Source organism: Xenopus tropicalis, chromosome 10 (genome assembly GCF_000004195.4).
Source record: "Xenopus tropicalis strain Nigerian chromosome 10, UCB_Xtro_10.0, whole genome shotgun sequence".
Classification (NCBI taxonomy): Eukaryota; Metazoa; Chordata; class Amphibia; order Anura; family Pipidae; genus Xenopus; species Xenopus tropicalis.
This window is the reverse complement of record NC_030686.2, coordinates 323,795-344,940: the sequence shown is the minus strand read 5'-3', so window position 1 is coordinate 344,940 and position 21,146 is coordinate 323,795. Positions and strand designations below refer to the sequence as shown.

Sequence of the window (21,146 nt, the reverse complement as noted above, 5' to 3'; positions counted from 1 at the left end):
TGGGGGTAGAGGAGGACCATGCAGTGGGGTAGATAGAACCATGGAGTGGGGGTAGATAGGTAGAACCATGGAGTGGGGGTAGATAGATAGAACCATGGAGTGGGGCGTAGATAGGTAGAACATGGAGTGGGGGTAGATAGGTAGAACCATGGAGTGGGGGTAGATAGATAGAACCATGGAGTGGGGGTAGATAGATAGAACCATGGAGTGGGGTAGATAGGTAGAACCATGGAGGGTAGATAGATAGAACCATGGAGTGGGGGTAGATAGGACCATGCAGTGGGGGTAGATAGATAGAACCATGGAGTGGGTAGATAGATAGAACCATGGAGTGGGGGTAGATAGGACCTGCAGTGGGAGATAGATAGAACCATGGAGGGGGTATATAGATAGAACCATGGAGTGGGGGTAGAAAATAGGTAAGAACCATGGAGTGGGGGTAGATAGGTAGAACCATGGAGTGGGGGTAGGTAAGAACCATGGAGTGGGGGGTAGATAATCAGGTAGAAACCATGGAGTGGGGGTTAGATAGGTAGAACCATGGAGTGGGGGTAGATAGGTAGAACCCATGGAGTGGGGGTAGATAGATAGAACCATGGAGTGGGGGTAGATAGGACCATGCAGTGGGGGTAGATAGATAGAACCATGGAGTGGGGGTAGATAGATAGAACCATGGAGTGGGGGTAGATAGATAGAACCATGGAGTGGGGGTAGATAGGTAGAACCATGGAGTGGGGGTAGATAGATAGAACCATGGAGTGGGGGTAGATAGGTAGAACCATGGAGTGGGGGTAGATAGATAGATAGAACCATGGAGTGGGGGTAGATAGGACCATGCAGTGGGGGTAGATAGATAGGACCATGGAGTGGGGGTAGATAGATAGAACCATGGAGTGGGGTAGATAAGTAGAACCATGGAGTGGGGGTAGATAGGTAGAACCATTGAGTGGGTGGTAGATAGGACCATGCAGTGGGGGATAGATAGATAGGACATGGAGTGGGTAGATAGATAGAACCATGGAGTGGGGGTAGATAATAACCATGGAGTGGGGTAGATAGATAGAACCATGGAGTGGGGTAGATAGATAGAACCATGGAGTGGGGGTAGATAGATAGAACCATGGAGTGGGGGTAGATAGGACCATGCAGTGGGGGTAGATAGAACCATGGAGTGGGGGTAGATAGGACCATGGAGTGGGGGTAGATAGGTAGAACCATGGAGTGTGGGTAGATAGATAGAACCATGGATTGGGGGTAGATAGGTAGAACCATGGAGTGGGGGTAGATAGATAGAACCATGGAGTGGGGGTAGATAGATAGAACCATGGAGTGGGGGTAGATAGGATAAACCATGGAGTGGGGTAGATAGGACCATGCAGTGGGGGTAGATAGAACCATGGAGTGGGGGCAGATAGTAGAACCATGGAGTGGGGGTAGATAGATAGAACCATGGAGTGGGGGTAGATAGGTAGAACCATGGAGGGGGTAGATAGATAGAAACCATGGAGTGGGGGTAGATAGATAGAACCATGGAGTGGGGGTAGATAGGTAGAACCATGGAGTGGGGGTAGATAGTAGAACCATGGAGTGGGGTAGATAGGTAGAACCATGGAGTGGGGGTAGATAGTAGAACCATGGAGTTGGGGTAGATAGATAGAACCATGGAGTGGGGGTAGATAGGTAGAACCATGGAGTGGGAGAGATAGCGTAAACCATGGAGTGGGGGTAGATAGGTAGAACCATGGAGTGGGGGTAGATAGGTAGAACCATGGAGTGGGGGTAGATAGGTAGAACCATGGAGTTGGGTAGATAGATAGAACCATGGAGTGGGGGTAGATAGTAGAACCATGGAGTGGGGGTAGATAGGTAGAACCATGGAGTGGGGGTAGATAGGACCATGCAGTGGGGGTAGATAGAACCATGGAGTGGGGGCAGATAGAACCATGGAGTGGGGGCAGATAGGTAGAACCATGGAGTGGGGGCAGATAGAACCATGGAGTGGGGGTAGATAGGACCATGCAGTGGGGCAGATAGGACCATGCAGTGGGGGTAAGAAGGACCATGCAGTGGGGGCACATAGGACCATGCAGTGGAAGTAGATAGGACCATGCAGTGGGGGTAGATAGGACCATGCAGTGGGGGTAGATAGGACCATGCAGTGGGGGCAGATAGGACCATGCAGTGGGAGTAGATAGGACCATGCAGTGGGGGTAGATAGGACCATGCAGTGGGGGTAGATAGGACCATGCAGTGGGTAGATAGGACCATGCAGTGGGGGCAGATAGGACCATGCAGTGGGGGCAGATAGGACCATGCAGTGGGGGTAGATAGGACCATGCAGTGGGGGTAGATAGGACCATGCAGTGGGGGTAGATAGGACCATGCAGTGGGGGTAGATAGGACCATGCAGTGGGGGTAGATAGGACCATGCAGTGGGGGTAGATAGGACCATGCAGTGGGGGTAGATAGGACCATGCAGTGGGGTGTATATGGGCCCCTGTTGGCCTGTGAGGCCCCCGTGCAGCTGCAGTGGGTACAGGTGGAATCAAGTCTTGGGGGCAGGTAGACAAATGCCGGGGGGAGAAGGAATAGAGCAATGGGGGGGGGGGGTATTTGGATGACATTGATGGTATGGGGCATGGGGCATGGGGTACATCTGCATATGGGGGGGCAGGAACTCTTACTTCTGTAAGGCCAGTGTCGCCCCCAGAGCTTCTTCTGACAGCAGAATATTTATCTCAGTCTCAAAGTCCTACAAACACAAAGAGGTGAGTAGGGATCCCCCCTCAGCTCTGCACAATGGATCCCCCCTCAGCTCTGCACAATGGATCCCCACTCAGCTCTGCACAATGGATCCCCCCTCAGCTCTGCACAATGGATCCCCCCTCAGCTCTGCACAATGGATCCCCCCTCAGCTCTGCACAATGGATCCCCCCTCAGCTCTGCACAATGGTTCCCCCTTAGCTCTGCACAATGGATCCCCACTCAGTTCTGCACAATGGATCCCCCCTCAGTTCTGCACAGTGGATCCCCACTCAGCTCTGCACAATGGATCCCCACTCAGTTCTGCACAGTGGATCCCCACTCAGCTCTGCACAGTGGATCCCCACTCAGCTCTGCACAGTGGATCCCCATTCAGCTCTGCACAATGGATCCCCACTCAGCTTCCCCACTCAGTTCTGCACAATGGATCCCCACCCAGCTCTGCACAATGGATCCCCACTCAGCTCTGCACAATGGATCCCCACTCAGCTTCCCACTCAGCTCTGCACAATGGATCCCCATTCAGCTTCCCAATTCAGCTCTGCACAATGGATCCCCACTCAGCTCTGCACAATGGATCCCCACTCAGCTTCCCCACTCAGCTCTGCACAATGGATCCCCATTCAGCTTCCCCATTCAGCTCTGCACAATGGATCCCCACTCAGCTCTGCACAGTGGATCCCCACTCAGCTCTGCACAGTGGATCCCCACTCAGCTCTGCACAATGGATCCCCATTCAGCTTCCCCATTCAGCTCTGCACAATGGATCCCCACTCAGCTCTGCACAGTGGATCCACACTCAGCTCTGCACAATGGATCCCCATTCAGCTTCCCCGCTCAGTTCTGCACAATGGATCCCAACTCAGCTCTCTGCACACAGTGGATCCCCACTCAGCTCTGCACAATGGATCCCCACTCAGCTCTGCACAATGGATCCCCACTCAGCTCTGCACAGTGGATCCCCACTCAGCTCTGCACAATGGATCCCCACCCAGCTCTGCACAATGGATCCCCACTCAGCTCTGCACAATGGATCCCCACTCAGCTCTGCACAGTGGATCCCCATTCAGCTCTGCACAATGGATCCCCACCCAGCTCTGCACAATGGATCCCCACTCAGCTCTGCACAATGGATCCCCACCCAGCTCTGCACAATGGATCCCCACTCAGCTCTGCACAATGGATCCCCATTCAGCTTTCCCGCTCAGTTCTGCACAATGGATCCCAACTCAGCTCTGCACAGTGGATCCCCACTCAGCTCTGCACAATGGATCCCCATTCAGCTCTGCACAATGGATCCCCACCCAGCTCTGCACAATGGATCCCCACTCAGCTACTGCAACAAATGGATCCCACTCAGCTCTGCACAGTGGAATCCCCCCCTCAAGCTCTGCACAATGGATCCCCACCAGCTCTGCACAATGGATCAACCCACTCAGTTCTGCACAATGGCATTCCCCACTCAGCTCTGCACAGTGGATCCCCACTCAGCTCTGCACAATGGATTCCCCATTCAGCTCTGCACAATGGATCCCCACCCAGCTCTGCACAATGGATCCCACTCAGTTCTGCACAATGGATCCCCACTCAGTTCTGCACAATGGATCCCCACTCAGCTCTGCACAGTGGATCCCCACTCAGCTCTGCACAGTGGATCCCACTCAGCTCTGGCACAATGGATCCCCATTCAGCTTCCCCATTCAGCTCTGCACAATGGATCCCCACTCAGCTCTGCACAGTGGATCCACACTCAGCTCTGCACAATGGATCCCCACTCAGCTCTGCACAATGGATCCCCACTCAGCTCTGCACAGTGGATCCCCACTCAGCTCTGCACAATGGATCCCCATTCAGCTCTGCACAATGGATCCCCACTCAGCTCTGCACAATGGATCCCCACTCAGCTCTGCACAATGGATCCCCACTCAGCTCTGCACAATAGATCCCCACTCAGCTCTGCACAATGGATCCCCACTCAGCTCTGCACAATGGATCCCCACTCAGCTCTGCACAATGGATCCCCCGGGGCATTACTCACTGCCTGGAGCTGAAAGGCCGGGGCAGGTGGGCTCTCGGGGTACAAAGCAGACAGCTGTATATCCAGCGAGGCTCCGAGGGTCAGTAGGTCTGTCTGGCAGGTCACTTCGGGGGGAGATGGAGCAGAAAGTTGCAGGAGGAGAGGGGGGGACCCCGGGAACCGGTTGGGGAGCTACAGGAGATAGGGACAGTTTAACTAATATCTGCCCCTAAGCATTGCCCCTCAGTAGCCATTGGGCACGAGATCTGCCCTATCCCTTGGTACCCGGGGGCAGAGCAGCCATTGAGAACTGTATGTTTCCCAAATATTGGCACCTCCTGACCCAGGGGTTCAGCCAGGAATAGGGGAGCCCTAATCTACCCCGGGGTAATAGGGAAACCTACCTCAGGGGCAAAGGCTGCAAAGCTTTTCGTATTTAACCGAAGTGGAGATTCCTTGGGGATCTGAAAAAAACAGAATTTTATTCCCATTTTATGGTTGTTTTATATTTGTCCTTATCTGCAGATCCACCCTGCACCCCATCTTTCCCCCAGCACAGCAACTATTGATGGTACCCCAATAATAATCCCACCCCAACCATCTAGCAGACGTTATTCTCTATAACTATTGATGGTACCCCAATAATAATCCCACCCCAACCATCTAACAGACGTTATTCTCAGTAACTATTGATGGTACCCCAATAATAATCCCACCCCAACCATCTAGCAGACGTTATTCTCTATAACTATTGATGGAACCCCAATAATAATCCCACCCTAACCATCTAACAGACGTTATTCTCTATAACTATTGATGGTAACCCCAATAATAATCCCACCCCAACCATCTAACAGACGTTATTCTCAGTAACTATTGATGGTACCCCAATAATAATCCCACCCCAACCATCTAACAGACGTTATTCTCAGTAACTATTGATGGTACCCCAATAATAATCCCACCCCAACCATCTAACAGACGTTATTCTCAGTAACTATTGATGGTACCCCAATAATAATCCCACCCCAACCATCTAACAGACGTTATTCTCAGTAACTATTGATGGTACCCCAATAATAATCCCACCCCAACCATCTAACAGACGTTATTCTCAGTAACTATTGATGGTACCCCAATAATAATCCCACCCCAACCATCTAACACACGTTATTCTCAGTAACTATTGATGGTACCCCAATAATAATCCCACCCCAACCATCTAAAACACAACCGTTATTTCTCAGTAACTATTGATTGGTTACCAATAAATAAATTCCCACCCCAACCATCTAACAACTTATCTCCCAGTAACTATTGATGGTGACCCCCAATAATAATCCCAACCCAACCATCAACAGACGTTATTCTCCAGTAACTATTGATGTACCCCAATAAATAATCCCACCCCAACCATCTAACAGACGTTATTCTCTATAACTATGATGGTACCCCAATAATAATCCCACCCCAACCATCTAACACACTTTATTCTCTATAACTATTGATGGTACCCCAATAATAATCCCACCCCAACCATCTAACACACGTTATTCTCTATAACTATTGATGGTACCCCAATAATAATCCCACCCCAACCATCTAACAGACGTTATTCTCAGTAACTATTGATGGAACCCCAATAATAATCCCACCCCAACCATCTAACACACGTTATTCTCAGTAACTATTGATGGTACCCCAATAATAATCCCACCCCAACCATCTAACACACGTTATTTCTCTATAACTATTGCATGGTACCCCAACTATAATCCCACCCTAACCATCTAACCAGACGTTATTTCTCTATAACTATATGATGGAACCCCAATCAAAATCCCACCCCAACCATCTAACAGACGTTATTCTCAGTAACTATTGATGGTACCCCAATAATAAACCCACCCCAACCATCTAACACACGTTATTCTCAGTAACTATTGATGGTACCCCAATAATAATCCCACCCTAACCATCTAACAAACGTTATTCTCAGTAACTATTGATGGTACCCCAATAATAATCCCACCCCAACCATCTAACAGACGTTATTCTCTATAACTATTGATGGTACCCCAATAATAATCCCACCCCAACCATCTAACACACGTTATTCTCTATAACTATTGATGGTACCCCAATAATAATCCCACCCCAACCATCTAACACACGTTATTCTCAGTAACTATCGATGGAACCCCAATAATAATCCCACCCCAACCATCTAACAGACGTTATTCTCAGTAACTATTGATGGTACCCCAATAATAATCCCACCCCAACCAAATCTAAACACACGTTGATTCTCATTAATATTGAGTGGAAACCCAATAATTAATCCCACCCTAACCATCTAACAGACGTTATTCTCAGTAACTATTGGATGGGTACCCCAATAATAATCCCACCCCCACCATCTAACAGACGTATTCTCAGTAAAACTATTGAATGCGTACAATAATAATCCCACCCCACCATCTAACAGACGTTATTCTCAAGTTAACTATTGATGGGTTACCCCAATAATAAATCCCACCCCCAAAACCATCTAACAGACGTTATTCTCATAACTATGATGGTACCCCAATAATAATCCCACCCCAACCATCTAAACAGACGTTATTCTAACTATTAACTATTGATGGTACCCCAATAATAATCCACCCTAAACCATCTACAGACTTATTTCCTCAGTAACTATTTGATTGGTACCCCATAATAATCCCACCCCAACCATCTACAGACGTTTATTCTCAGTAACTATGGATGGTTACCCCAATAATAATCCCACCCCAACCATCTAACAGACGTTATCTCAGTTAACTATTGATGGAACCCAATAATAATCCCACCCCAACCATTCTAACAGACGTATTCTCAGTAACTATTGATGGTACCCCAATAATAATCCCACCCCAACCATCTAACAGACGTTATTCTCAGTAACTATTGATGGTACCCCAATAATAATCCCACCCCAACCATCTAACCACACGTTAGCTCAGTAACTATTGATGGAACCCCAATAATAATCCACCCCAACCATCTAACACACGTTATTCTCAGTAACTATTGGATTGGCATACCCCAATAATTAATCCCACCCCCAACCATCCTAAACAGAACGTTATTCTCAAGTAACTATGATGGTACCCAATAATAATCCCACCCCAAACCATCTAACAGACATTATTCTCAGTAACTATTGAATTTGTACCCTAATAATAATCCCACCCCACCAATCTAAACAGATGTTATTCTCAGATAAAACTAGGTGGACCCCAATAATTAATCCCACCCAACCATCTAACAGACGTTATTCTCAGTAACTATTGATGGTACCCAATTAATAATCCCACCCCAACCATCTAACAGACATTATTCTCAGTAACTATTGATTGTACCCCAATAATAATCCCACCCCAACCATCTAACAAACGTTTTTCTCAGTAACTATTTTGAAGACCAATTTCAAATTGTCTGAGAATATCACTGGTCACGTGATACAAAGGGGAAGGTAGGGCACAAAGCCGCCATGTTTTTCTCCTTGGCACACTCTGGTTAAATTGCCGCAGGTCTGGTAAATGCCCCCTTCTGTCTTGGTTTGGGGGGGGGACTATCTTTATCACCCACTTGCCCTTGTACTTACCCTCCCTGAGAGAAGCTTTTACAGTTTGTGGCCATCAGGTAAGACTTTGGTATTATTAATCAAAAGGTTCTGACCCAAACTCCTCCTCGTGGGTCCGTTCTCCGGCGGTGCCTTCTGGCCCTGGCACTGTGTGGCATCCCCATGCGGAATAAGCAGGAAAGGGATGGGCAGTGCCACCCAGGCCCCAGGGCACAGTTTGACTGATCTACTCAATTCAGACCCATAAATTCTCTACAGAAGTCTAACTTTGCCTTGAAACAAAGGGCAGTTCCCTTCCTAAGCCTTCAGTACATTTACCCCAGCCCTGGGCAGTTGTGCCAGGAACACCCGTACATTAGGCCGGTCCGTGTCCCCCCCTTCTTACCATGTCATCGGTGATATTGGCCCTGAGAGCCCCCGATTTGTAGTGCACGTAGGAGGCGGAGTTAGCGGAGAACTGGGACACGGCAAGAACCAGCATTCTGGACTCGGCATCTGGGAGGTCCATCTCTACCGGGGAGTAAGGAACGTCCCAGCGCTGGGAGAGACCAACAAATTGCCCCTAAAATATGAATAAGATGTTAACTCTTTGTATTCCTCCGGGCAAGCTGCCCCTAGGCCGTGCCACCTACCCTCACGAGAAGGTCCACGTTTTGCTCAGTAATGAGTGGAGGAGAAACCAGAGACAGCTCCAGAGCAGCCACCGAATCCACTGGTTCTGTAACTGTGGAGACAGCTTGTGAGACACCCTGGGCCATGGCAGATAATAGAGAGACTACAAGAGGAGCTCAGAAGGTTCCCTGGGGCATTTGTGTGTGAATGTGGGTAAAGAGCCCGGCTCATTGGGTTGAAGGGGCACTTACCTGGCAGGCTGCTCAGTAGCGTCTCCATCTGCACAACAGACCTATCAAACTGGGGGCACAACTACGGGAAGAGAAGTGGCACAAACCAAGAGCCTCCCATCAGTAATGTCACAATAACATTTACACCCCCCCTCCACGCGCTTTCTGGTTTCTCATTGGCTCACCTGTTGGCTGAAGGCATCATGAATGGGGCCAAGCATTGAACCCTTGAACATGCTGAGAATCCACCTGTGAGTGTAGGACAACCATTGGATACTGGCCCAACCACATGATCCTGAGGGGAGATGCCCCATCTAAATGCCCCGTGGCAAACCATAAACTGCTACATGCACTATTGCCCCCAGCAATTCATTAAACAGCACTTACCCAGATCCACCGTGGAAATTAAGGTCCACTTGGCCAACACTGGAGCTGCATCCGGCATTCCACAACGCACCGCGCCCGGCGTCATCTCGCGTGAGTCCAAGAACAGCAGAAAGGGACAAACCATCAACTGAGACCTCCAGCGAAGATGAAGTACCACTGAGGGGAAATAGCACAGCGCCTCCTATAGTGACACTGCAGGGGAAATAGCACAGCGCCTCCTATAGTGACACTGCAGGGGAAATAGCACAGCACCTCCTAAAGTGACACTGCAGGGACAGTACAGCAGCTAGCCAAGGGACCTTCCTGCCCCAGATGGGCTTGTACCACAGCGCCTCCTATAGTGACACTGCAGGGACAGTACAGTAGCTAGCCAAGGGACCTTCCTGCCCCAGATGGCTGCTACCACAGCGCCTCTATAGTTGACACTGCAGGGACAGACAGCAGCTAGCCAAGGGGACCTTCCGCCCCAAGATGGGCTTGTACCACAGCGCCTCCTATAGTGACACTGCAGGGGAAATAGCACAGCGCCTCCTATAGTGACACTGCAGGGACAGTACAGTAGCTAGCCAAGGGACCTTCCTGCCCCAGATGGGCTTGTACCACAGCGCCTCCTATAGTGACACTGCAGGGACAGTACAGTAGCTAGCCAAGGGACCTTCCTGCCCCAGATGGGCTTGTACCACAGCGCCTCCTATAGTGACACTGCAGGGACAGTACAGCAGCTAGCCAAGGGACCTTCCTGCCCCAGATGGGCTCCTGTAACACAGCGCACTTTCCTATAGTGTGACACTGCAGGACAGTTTCAGCAGATAGCCAAGGCCTTCCTGGCCTTCAGGATGGGCTTGTACCACAGGCCACCTCCTATAGTGACACTGCAGGAAATAGACAGCGGCCTCCTATAGTGACCACTGCAGGGCACAGTACAGCAGCTAGCCAAGGGACCTTCCTGCCCCAAGGATGGCTTTGTACCACCAGCACCTCCTATAGTGACCCACTGCAGAGGGAAAATAGCACAGCGCCTCCTATAGTGACACTGCAGGGACAGTACAGCAGCTAGCCAAGGGACCTTCCTGCCCCAGATGGGCTTGTACCACAGCGCCTCCTATAGTGACACTGCAGGGACAGTACAGTAACTAGCCAAGGGACCTTCCTGTCCCAGATGGGCTTGTACCACAGCGCCTCCTATAGTGACACTGCAGGGACAGTACAGCAGCTAGCCAAGGGACCTTCCTGTCCCAGATGGGCTTGTACCACAGCGCCTCCTATAGTGACACTGCAGGGACAGTACAGCAGCTAGCCAAGGGACCTTCCTGTCCCAGATGGGCTTTGTACCAAGCCCTCTATATGACACTGCAGGGACAGTACAGCAGCTAGCCAAGGGACCTTCCTGCCCCAGATGGGCTTGTACCACAGCGCCTCCTATAGTGACACTGCAGGGGAAATAGCACAGCGCCTCCTATAGTGACACTGCAGGGACAGTACAGTAACTAGCCAAGGGACCTTCCTGCCCCAGATGGGCTTGTACCACAGCGCCTCCTATAGTGACACTGCAGGGACAGTACAGCAGCTAGCCAAGGGACCTTCCTGCCCCAGATGGGCTTGTACCACAGCGCCTCCTATAGTGACACTGCAGGGACAGTACAGTAACTAGCCAAGGGACCTTCCTGCCCCAGATGGGCTTGAATACTTACAAGAGAACTGTTCTGATTTCTATGTATCCGGTGACCCGGGTCCGACCGTCGCTCACTGACACCTTGAGCCCAGTGTCCGAGGAGAAGGAGGCATCGGAATGGGACAGGTCCAACTCCTGAATCTGCAAACTGCCCCAATACATGGGTATGGGAGAGATATGGGGCATTAGCTCTGGCTGCTAAAAGTATTCTCATATTCAGATTGTCAGCTCTGTGGTAAAACACTGACTCCCCCCCGACATACCTACTGACAGAGTAGTAAATGGCCCCCAGGACTGGGACAGAGACTGAGCCGGAGACATCAGGGATCTGAAGGGATGAAAGTCTCCTCTGCACCTCCTCTAACACCACTTGCCAACCTGTTGGGGCAACACAGAGAGCCCCCCGGGGTTAGGGATCATTACTCAAATACCCCCCCTCCTGCGCCCCCCGCGTTATCAACTCCCATCACCCATAGGTCCTGTCATTAGACCGGAAACTCCCAGCATTCCTAGGTATATCTCTATCCATCAGTGCCCCTGTCAACCAATCCCAGGCCTTTTCCACCGTGATTGGATGAAATGAATCCACCCCTGAGGAGCCACAAGTATCCTCTCACCATAATGCAGTCCCTTAAGGGTAAGTCTCCCTTTAATTCCCGGCTCCTCACACTTGGTGGCGCCACAAACCAACAGAACGAGGGGCACCCAAAGCTTCATTTTATATGAAGGGGTGTCTGAAACAGAAAGGGGTTAATAGGGGGCCATTGGCTCAAACAACACATTGACTCATTTATAAATATACATAATACTATACGGGGGGTCACTATACATAATACTATACGGGGGGTCTCTATACATATTACTATATGGGGGGTCACTATACATAATACTATACGGGGGGTCTCTATACATATTACTATATGGGGGGTCACTATACATAATACTATACGGGGGTCTCTATACATATTACTATATGGGGGGTCACTATACATAATACTATACGGGGCTCTCTATACATAATACTATACGGGGGGTCACTATACATAATACTATACAAGGGGTAACTATACATAATACTATACGGGGGGGTCACTATACATAATACTATACGGGGGGGTCACTATACATAATACTATACGGGGGGTCACTATACATAATACTATACGGGGGGTCTCTATACATAATACTATACGGGGGTCTCTATACATAATACTATACGGGGGGTCTCTATACATAATACTATACGGGCTCTCTATACATAATACTATACGGGGGTCTCTATACATAATACTATACGGGGGTCACTATACATAATACTATACGGGTCACTATACATTATACTATACGGGGGGTCTCTATACATAATACTAATAGGGGTCTCTATACATAATACTATAAGGGGGTCTCTATACATAAATACTATACGGGGGGTCTCTATACATAATACTTATACGGGCGGGTCTATATACATAATACTATACTGGGGGTCCTCTATACATAATACTTATAAGGGGGAGGTCTCTATACATAATACTATACGGGGGGTCTCTATACATAATACTATACGGGGGGGTCACTATACATAATACTATACGGGGGGTCTCTATACATAATACTATTACGGGGGTCTCTATACATAATACTATACTGGGGGTCTCTATACATAATACTATACGGGGGGTCACTATACATAATACTATATGGGGGGGCTCTGTACATAATACTATACGGGGGGTCTCTATACATAATACTATACGGGGGGTCTCTATACATAATACTATACGGGGGGATTCTTCTATACATAATACTATAAGGTGGGGTCTCAATACATAATACTATACGGGGGGTCTCTATACATAATACTATACGGGGGGTCTCTATACATAATACTATACTGGGGGACTCTATACATAATACTATATGGGGGGGTCACTATACATAATACTATACGGGGGGTCACTATACATAATACTATACGGGGATCTCTATACATATTACTATATGGGGGATCTCTATACATATACTATATGGGGGTCACTATACATACTACTATCTATGGGGGGGTCACTATACAAAATACTATACGGGGGGTCACTATTACATAATACTGATACGGGGGTCACTATACATAATACTATAGGGGGTCACTATACATAATACTATACGGGGTCTCTAATACATAATACTATATGGGGGGGGGTCACTATACATAATACTATAGGGGGGCTCACTATACATAATACTATACAGGGGGTCACTATACATAATACTATACGGGGGGGCTCTCTATACATAATACTATACGGGGGGTCACTATACATAATACTATACGGCGCGTCTCTATATATATTACTATATGGGGGTCACTATACATAATTAACTATATGGGGGGGTCACTATACAAAATACTATACGGGGGGTCACTATACATAATACTATACGGGGGTCACTATACATAATACTATAGGGGGTCTCTATACATAATACTATAAGGGGGGTCTCTATACATAATACTATACGGGGGGTCTCTATACATAATACTATACGGGGGGTCACTATACATAATATTATTACGGGGGGTCTCTATACATAATACTATACAGGGGCGGTCACTATACATAATACTATACGGGGGCTCTATACATAATACTATACGGGGGGTCACTAACATATACATATTACGGGGGTCTCTATACATAATACTATAAGGGGGTCTCTATACATAATACTATACTGGGGGGTCTCTATACATAATACTATACGGGGGGTCTCTATACATATTACTATAAGGGGGCACTATACATAATACTATACGGGGGGGTCTCTATACATAATACTATACGGGGGTCACTATACATAATACAATACGGGGTCACTATACAAAATACTATACGGGGGATCTCTATACATATTACTATATGGGGGTCACTATACATACTACTATATGGGGGGTCACTATACAAAATACTATACGGGGGGTCACTATACATAATACTATACGGGGTCACTATACATAATACTATAGGGGGGGTCACTATACATAATACTATACGGGGGGTCTCTATACTAATACTATACGGGGGGGTCACTATACATAATACTATAGGGGGGGTCACTATACAATAATACTATGGGGGGGGTCACTATACATAATACTATACAGGGGGTCACTATACATAATACTATACGGGGGGTCTCTATACATAATACTATACGGGGGGTCACTATACATAATACTATACGGGGGGTCTCTATACATATTACTATATGGGGGGTCACTATACATAATACTATATGGGGGGGTCACTATACAAAATACTATACGGGGGGTCACTATACATAATACTATACGGGGGTCACTATACATAATACTATAGGGGGGTCACTATACATAATACTATACGGGGGGGTCTCTATACATAATACTATAAAGGGGGTCTCTATACATAATACTATACGGGGGGGTCTCTATACATAATACTATACGGGGGGTCTCTATACATAATACTATACGGGGTCTCTATACATAATACTATACGGGGGGTCACGTATACATAATACTATATGGGGGGTCACTATACATAATACTATAAGGGGGGTCTCTATACATAATACTATACGGGGGTCTCTATACATAATACTATACGGGGGGTCTCTATACATAATACTATACGGGGGGTCTCTATACATAATATTATACGGGGGGTCTCTATACATAATACTATACGGGGGGTCTCTATACATAATACTATACGGGGGGTCACTATACATAATACTATAAGAGGGGTCTCTATACATAATACTATAAGGGGGGTCACTATACATAATACTATACGGGGGGGTCACTATACATAATACTATATGGGGGGTCTCTATACATTATACTATACGGGGGGTCACTATACATAATACTATATGGGGGGGGGTCACTATACATAATACTATATGGGGGGGTCACTATACATAATACTATGCGGGGGTCACTATACATAATACTATACGGGGGGTCTCTATACATAATACTATACGGGGGGTCTCTATACATAATACTATACGGGGGGTCTCTATACATAATACTATACGGGGGGTACTATACATAATACTATATGGGGGGGTCACTATACATAATACTATACAGGGGGTCACTATACATAATACTATACGGGGGGGTCACTATACATAATACTATACGGGGGGTCACTATACATAATACTATACGGGGGGTCTCTATACATTATACTATACGGGGGGTCACTATACATAATACTATATGGGGGGGTCACTATACATAATACTATATGGGGGGGTCACTATACATAATACTATGCGGGGGTCACTATACATAAGGCAGTAGGGCAGGGATGAGAGAGGCAGTAGGACAGGGTGGGAGAGGCAGTAGGACAGGGTGGGAGGGGCAGTAGGACAGGGGTGGGAGAGGCAGTAGGACATGGATGAGAGAGGCAGTAGGACAGGGTGGGAAGGCAGTAGGGCAGGGGTGGGAGAGGCAGTAGGACAGGATGAGAGAGGCAGTAGGACAGGGTGGGAGAGGCAGTAGGGCAGGGTGGGAGAGGCAGTGGGACCAAGGTGGGAGAGGCAAGTAGGACAGGGATGAGAGAGGCAGTAGGACAGGGTGGGAGAGGCAGTAGGACAGGGTGGGAGAGGCAGTAGGACAGGGTGGGAGAGGCAGTAGGACAGGTATGAGAGAGGCAGTAGGACAGGGTGGGAGAGGCAGTAGGGCAGGGGGGGGAGAGGCAGTGGGACAGGGTGGGAGAGGCAGTAGGACAGGATGAGAGAGGCAGTAGGACAGGGTGGGAGAGACAGTAGGACAGGGTGGGAGAGGCAGTAGGACAGGATGAGAGAGGAAGTAGGACAGGGTGGGAGAGGCAGTAGGACAGGGTGGGAGAGGCAGTAGGACAGGGGGGAAGAGCAGTAGGACAGGGTGGGAGAGGCAGTAGGGCAGGGGTGGGAGAGGCAGTTGGACAGGGTGGGAGAGGCAGTAGGACAGGGATGAGAGAGGCAGTAGGACAGGGTGGGAGAGGCAGTAGGACAGGGTGGGAGAGGCAGTAGGACAGTGTGGGAGAGGCAGTAGGACAGGGATGAGAGAGGCAGTAGGACAAGGGTAAGAGAGCAGTAGGACAGGGGTAAGAGAGGCAGTAGGACAGGATGAGAGAGGCAGTAGGACAGGGTGGAAGAGGCAGTAGGACAGGGTGGGAGAGGCAGTAGGACAGGGTGGGAGAGGCAGTAGGACAGGTCGGGAGAGGCAGTAGGACAGGTGGGAGAGGCAGTAGGACAGGGTGGGCAGAGCAGTAGGACAGGGTGAGAGAGGCAGTAGGGCAGGGTGGGAGAGGCAGTAGGACAGGGTGGGAGAGGCAGTAGGACAGGGTGAGAGAGGCAGTAGGACAGGGTGGAGAGGCAGTAGGACAGGATGAGAGAGGCAGTAGGACAGGGTGGGAGAGGCAGTAGGACAGGGGGAGAGGCAGTAGGACAGGATGGGAGAGGCAGTTAGGACAGGGATGAGAGAGGCAGTAGGACAGGGTGGAGAGGCAGTAGGACAGGGGTGGGAGGCAGTAGGACAGGGTGGGAGAGGCAGTAGGACAGGGTGGGAGAGGCAGTAGGACAGGGTGGAGAGGCAGTAGGACAGGGTGGGAGAGGCAGTAGGACAGGGGTGGGAGAGGCAGTTAGGACAGGGTGGGAGAGGCAGTTAGGACAGGGTGGAGAGGCAGTAGGACAGGGTGGGAGAGGCAGTAGGGACAGGGTGGGAGAGGGCAGTAGGACAGGGTGGAGAGGCAGTAGGACAGGGTGGAGAGGCAGTAGGACAGGGGTGGGAGAGCAGTAGGACAGGGATGAGAGGCGTAGGACAGGTGGGAGAGGCAGTAGGACAGGGTGGGAGAGGCAGTAGGACAGGGTGGGAGAGGCAGTAGGGACAGGGATGGAGAGGCAGTAGGACAGGGTGGGAGAGGCAGTAGGACAGGGTGGGAGAGGCAGTAGGACAAGGGTGGGAGAGGCAGTAGGACAGGGTGGGAGAGGCAGTAGGACAGGGTGGGAGAGGCAGTAGGACAGGGTGGGAGAGGCAGTAGACAGGGATGAGAGAGGCCAGTTAGGGAGGGGTGGGAGAGGCAGTAGGACAGGGTGGGAGAGGCAGTAGGACAAGGATGAGAGAGGCAGTAGGACAGGGATGAGAGAGGCAGTAGGGCAGGGGTGAGAGGCAGTAGGACAGGGTGGGAGAGGCAGTAGGACAGGGATGAAGGAGAGGCAGTAGGACAGGGTGGGAGAGGCAGTAGGACAAGGATGAGAGAGGCAGTAGGACAGGGATGAGAGAGGCAGTAGGGCAGGGGTGGGAGAGGCAGTAGGACAGGGTGTGAGAGGCAGTAGACAGGGTGAGAGAGGCAGTAGGACAGGGTGGGAGAGGCCAGTAGGACAGGATGAGAGAGGCAGTAGGACAGGGTGGCAGAGGCAGTAGGACAGGGTGGGAGAGGCAGTAGGACAGGGGTGGCGAGGGGCAGTAGGACAGGGTGGGAGAGGCAGTAGGACAGGGATGAGAGAGGCAGTAGGACAGGGTGGGAGAGGCAGTAGGACAGGATGAGAGAGGCAGTAGGACAGGGTGGGAGGGGCAGTAGGACAGGGTGGGAGAGGCAGTAGGACAGGGGTGGGAGAGGCAGTAGGACAGGGTGGGAGAGGCAGTAGGACAGGGTGGGAGAGGCAGTAGGACAGGGTGGGAGAGGCAGTAGGACAGGGTGGGAGAGGCAGTAGGACAGGGATGAGAGAGGCAGTAGGACAGGGTGGGAGAGGCAGTAGGGCAGGGGTGGGAGAGGCAGTAGGACAGGGTGGGAGAGGCAGTAGGACAGGGATGAGAGAGGCAGTAGGACAGGGTGGGAGAGGCAGTAGGACAGGGTGGGAGAGGCAGTAGGACAGGGTGGGAGAGGCAGTAGACAGGGATGAGAGAGGCAGTAGGACAGGGTGGAGAGGCAGTAGGACAGGGTGGGAGAGGCAGTAGGACAGGGTGGGAGAGGCAGTAGGACAGGGTGGGAGAGGCAGTAAGGACAGGGGTGGGAGAGGCAGTAGGAACAGGGTGGGAGAGGCAGTAGGACAGGGTGGGAGAGGCAGTAGGACAGGGTGGGAGAGGCAGTAGGACAGGGTGAGAGAGGCAGTAGGACAGGGTGGGAGAGGCAGTAGGACAGGGTGAGAGAGGCAGTAGGACAGGGTGGGAGAGGCAGTAGGACAGGGTGAGAGAGGCAGTAGGACAGGGTGAGAGGGGCAGTAGGACAGGGTGGGAGAGGCAGTAAGACAGGGTGGGAGGGGCATTAGGGGCAGAGGGCAAAGTGAAGGAGCAGTAGGGTAGGGGCACAGAGAAAAGATGCAGTTAGACACTGTGGGGTGGCAGGAGGGTTACACATGGGGCATTAGATGTCGGTACCTGCCTGGAGATTTAGTCCCCGACACTGTGGTGCAGAACTTACTCCAGAAACTGAGCCCAGACTGAGTGGTTCTGAGACAGCAGCACATGAGTGAAACTGAACAAGGAAGTGAAACTGGGGAGGAACATTGTGTCTTTTATTTACACTCTCAGAAACTGCCCTCCCACCAACAGGCCCCTTCCATCTGCCCCCAGCTCCACTCATTATACCCCCTTCCCTCCCACCAACGGGCCCCTTCCATCTGCCCCATCTCCACTCCTTATACCCCCTTCCCTCCCACCAACAGGCCTCTTCCATCTGCCCCCAGCTCCACTCCTTATACCCCCATCCCTCCCACCAACGGGCCCCTTTCATCTGCCCCATCTCCACTCCTTATACCCCTTTCCTTCCTACTGACAGGGCACAGTGGCCCCACACTCTAAGGATCTCCTGACTCCTTGAGTCCGTACACTGGCAGCACTGGCACCGCAGGGTACTAACCCTTACTGGTCTCCTACTAACTACCCTGATCTTGCCCCTCACTCCTGCAGTGGCCTATTACATATCTATACTGGCACTCACTTCTCCTACACTGGTATCTAATTCTGCTCCAGGTCCCCAGCACTACGTCCTCCAGTAGAACATGGCCTTCCCTTTGTATTAAGTAGGCGAGCCCTGATACCCCCCAGCCAAATATAGAACTGCCCCCATGGGTTAAAAAACTGGCACTTTGCTTCCTCAACTAATGAGCAGGTTCCAAAGCTCAGCCAGGGCAAGCATCGTATCTCGGGGGCAGGTTCCATGACACCTCGGGGGGAGGCCTAATAACTCTGGGGGAGATTCCATAACAACTCTGGAGATGGGGGGGGTTCCATATCAACTCGAGGGAGGTTCCATAACTACTCTGGAGGAGGTTCCATATCAACTCAGGGGAGGTTCCTTAACTACTCTGGAGGAGGTTCCATATCAACTCAGGGGGAGGTTCTATATCAACTCAGGGGAGGTTCCATAACTACTCTGGGGGAGGTTCCATATCAACTCAGGGGAGGTTCCTTAACTACTCTGGAGAAGGTTCCATATCAACTCAGGGGGAGGTTCCATATCAACTCAGGGGGAGGTTCCATATCAACTCAGGGGGAGGTTCTATATCAACTCACGGGAGGTTCCATAACCCTGGGGTAGGGTGCAGCAAGTTTTTACCTTCCCCCAGTTATTTTCCTCAGGGAGCAAAAATACCCTCTCCCAGTAAGTTAAAGAGACGATATTGCAATGTTTGAATTGTAACTGATTTATACTTATTCCTTGTATTTATTATAATATGTGCCCCCCCGAGCTGAAACGATTTAATGAAACAAAAGGGGAAGTAAAGGAGGAAGAGAAATAGGAGCGACAGGGGGGAGTGACTTTGTGGCCATAAACGCTGGGTCCCCCGAGGCAGAATGAGGAACAGATTGGTGACTGGGTTGGGGGGGTACCCCACCAATTGCCTCCCATGTGCCCCCCATGTGCAGGGGGTTCTTACCCTGATATCCACCTCTCCATAGCAGGGCATGACTGGGGGAACCCAAACCCACCAAAAAGGAGGGCTGGAGGGAAGGCAGGGAGGCATGGCTGGAGGTAGGCAGGGGGGAGGCAGAAGAGAAGGCAGGGAGGAGGCTGCAGAGAAGGCAGGGAGGCATGGCAGTGGGGAGGCTGGAGAGAAGGCAGGGGGAGGCTGGAGGGAAGGCATGGTAGGGGGAAGGATGGAGGGAAGGCAGGGAGGCACGGCAGGGGGAGGCTGGAGGGAAAGCAAGGAGGCAGGGCAGGGGGGAGGCTGGAGGGAAGCAGGGAGGCATGGGAGGGGGGGAGGCTGGAGGAAATGCAGGGAGGCACAGCAGGGGGGAGGCTAGAGGGAAGGCACGGCAGGGGGAGGCAGGGAGGCATGGGAGTGGGGGAGGCTGGAGTGAAGGCAGGGAGGCATGGGAGGGGGAGGCTGGAGGGAAGGCAGGGAGGCATAGCAGGGGAGAGGCTGGAAGGAAGTCAGGGAGGAGGCTGCAGGGAAAGCAGAGAGGCATGGCAGGGGGGAGGCTGGAGGGAAGGCACAGCAGGGGGGAGGCTGGAAAGAAGGCACGGCAGGGGGGAGGCTGGAGGGAAGGCAGGGAACACTGGGGATAAAAATACATATTTCTCCTTATGCCTGGGGGGCTCACTCCAGGCTGAATCCCTTTAGGTTAATACCCCGTGTGGCACATTCTCAGCCTGTGGATAAATGAATGTCAAATACCCCCCCCCCCAGCTGGCATCTACCTTATCGGCACCCAGAGCCATTGCGATGGGGGCCCGGGCACAAACACTCATTTCTGGGCCCACATTTTCTGCCACACATGGCTGCCCCTTGGCTGAGGCGTTGGTTCCGGGGGCAGGAAGAAGGCGGATACCAGCTGGGGGGGGGGCAGTAACC

The 21,146-nt window shown here is 50.7% G+C and overlaps 1 protein-coding gene across 1 annotated transcript in view; it reads right to left on the bottom strand.

Moving 5' to 3' along the window:
* Positions 1-18,949, bottom strand: part of LOC100145779 (bactericidal permeability-increasing protein) — a gene marked incomplete in the record, with an annotated part of 24,324 nt that extends 5,375 nt beyond the window's left edge. Inside the window, 11 exon segments of the mRNA XM_031894767.1 lie at positions 4,802-4,972; positions 5,185-5,244; positions 8,797-8,973; positions 9,044-9,135; positions 9,275-9,335; positions 9,439-9,502; positions 9,641-9,796; positions 11,332-11,460; positions 11,576-11,690; positions 11,930-12,046; positions 18,727-18,949. Coding sequence (XP_031750627.1) covers positions 4,802-4,972; positions 5,185-5,244; positions 8,797-8,973; positions 9,044-9,135; positions 9,275-9,335; positions 9,439-9,502; positions 9,641-9,796; positions 11,332-11,460; positions 11,576-11,690; positions 11,930-12,046; positions 18,727-18,931 — 1,347 coding nt within the window.
* Between the last annotated feature and the right edge of the window lie 2,197 nt (positions 18,950-21,146).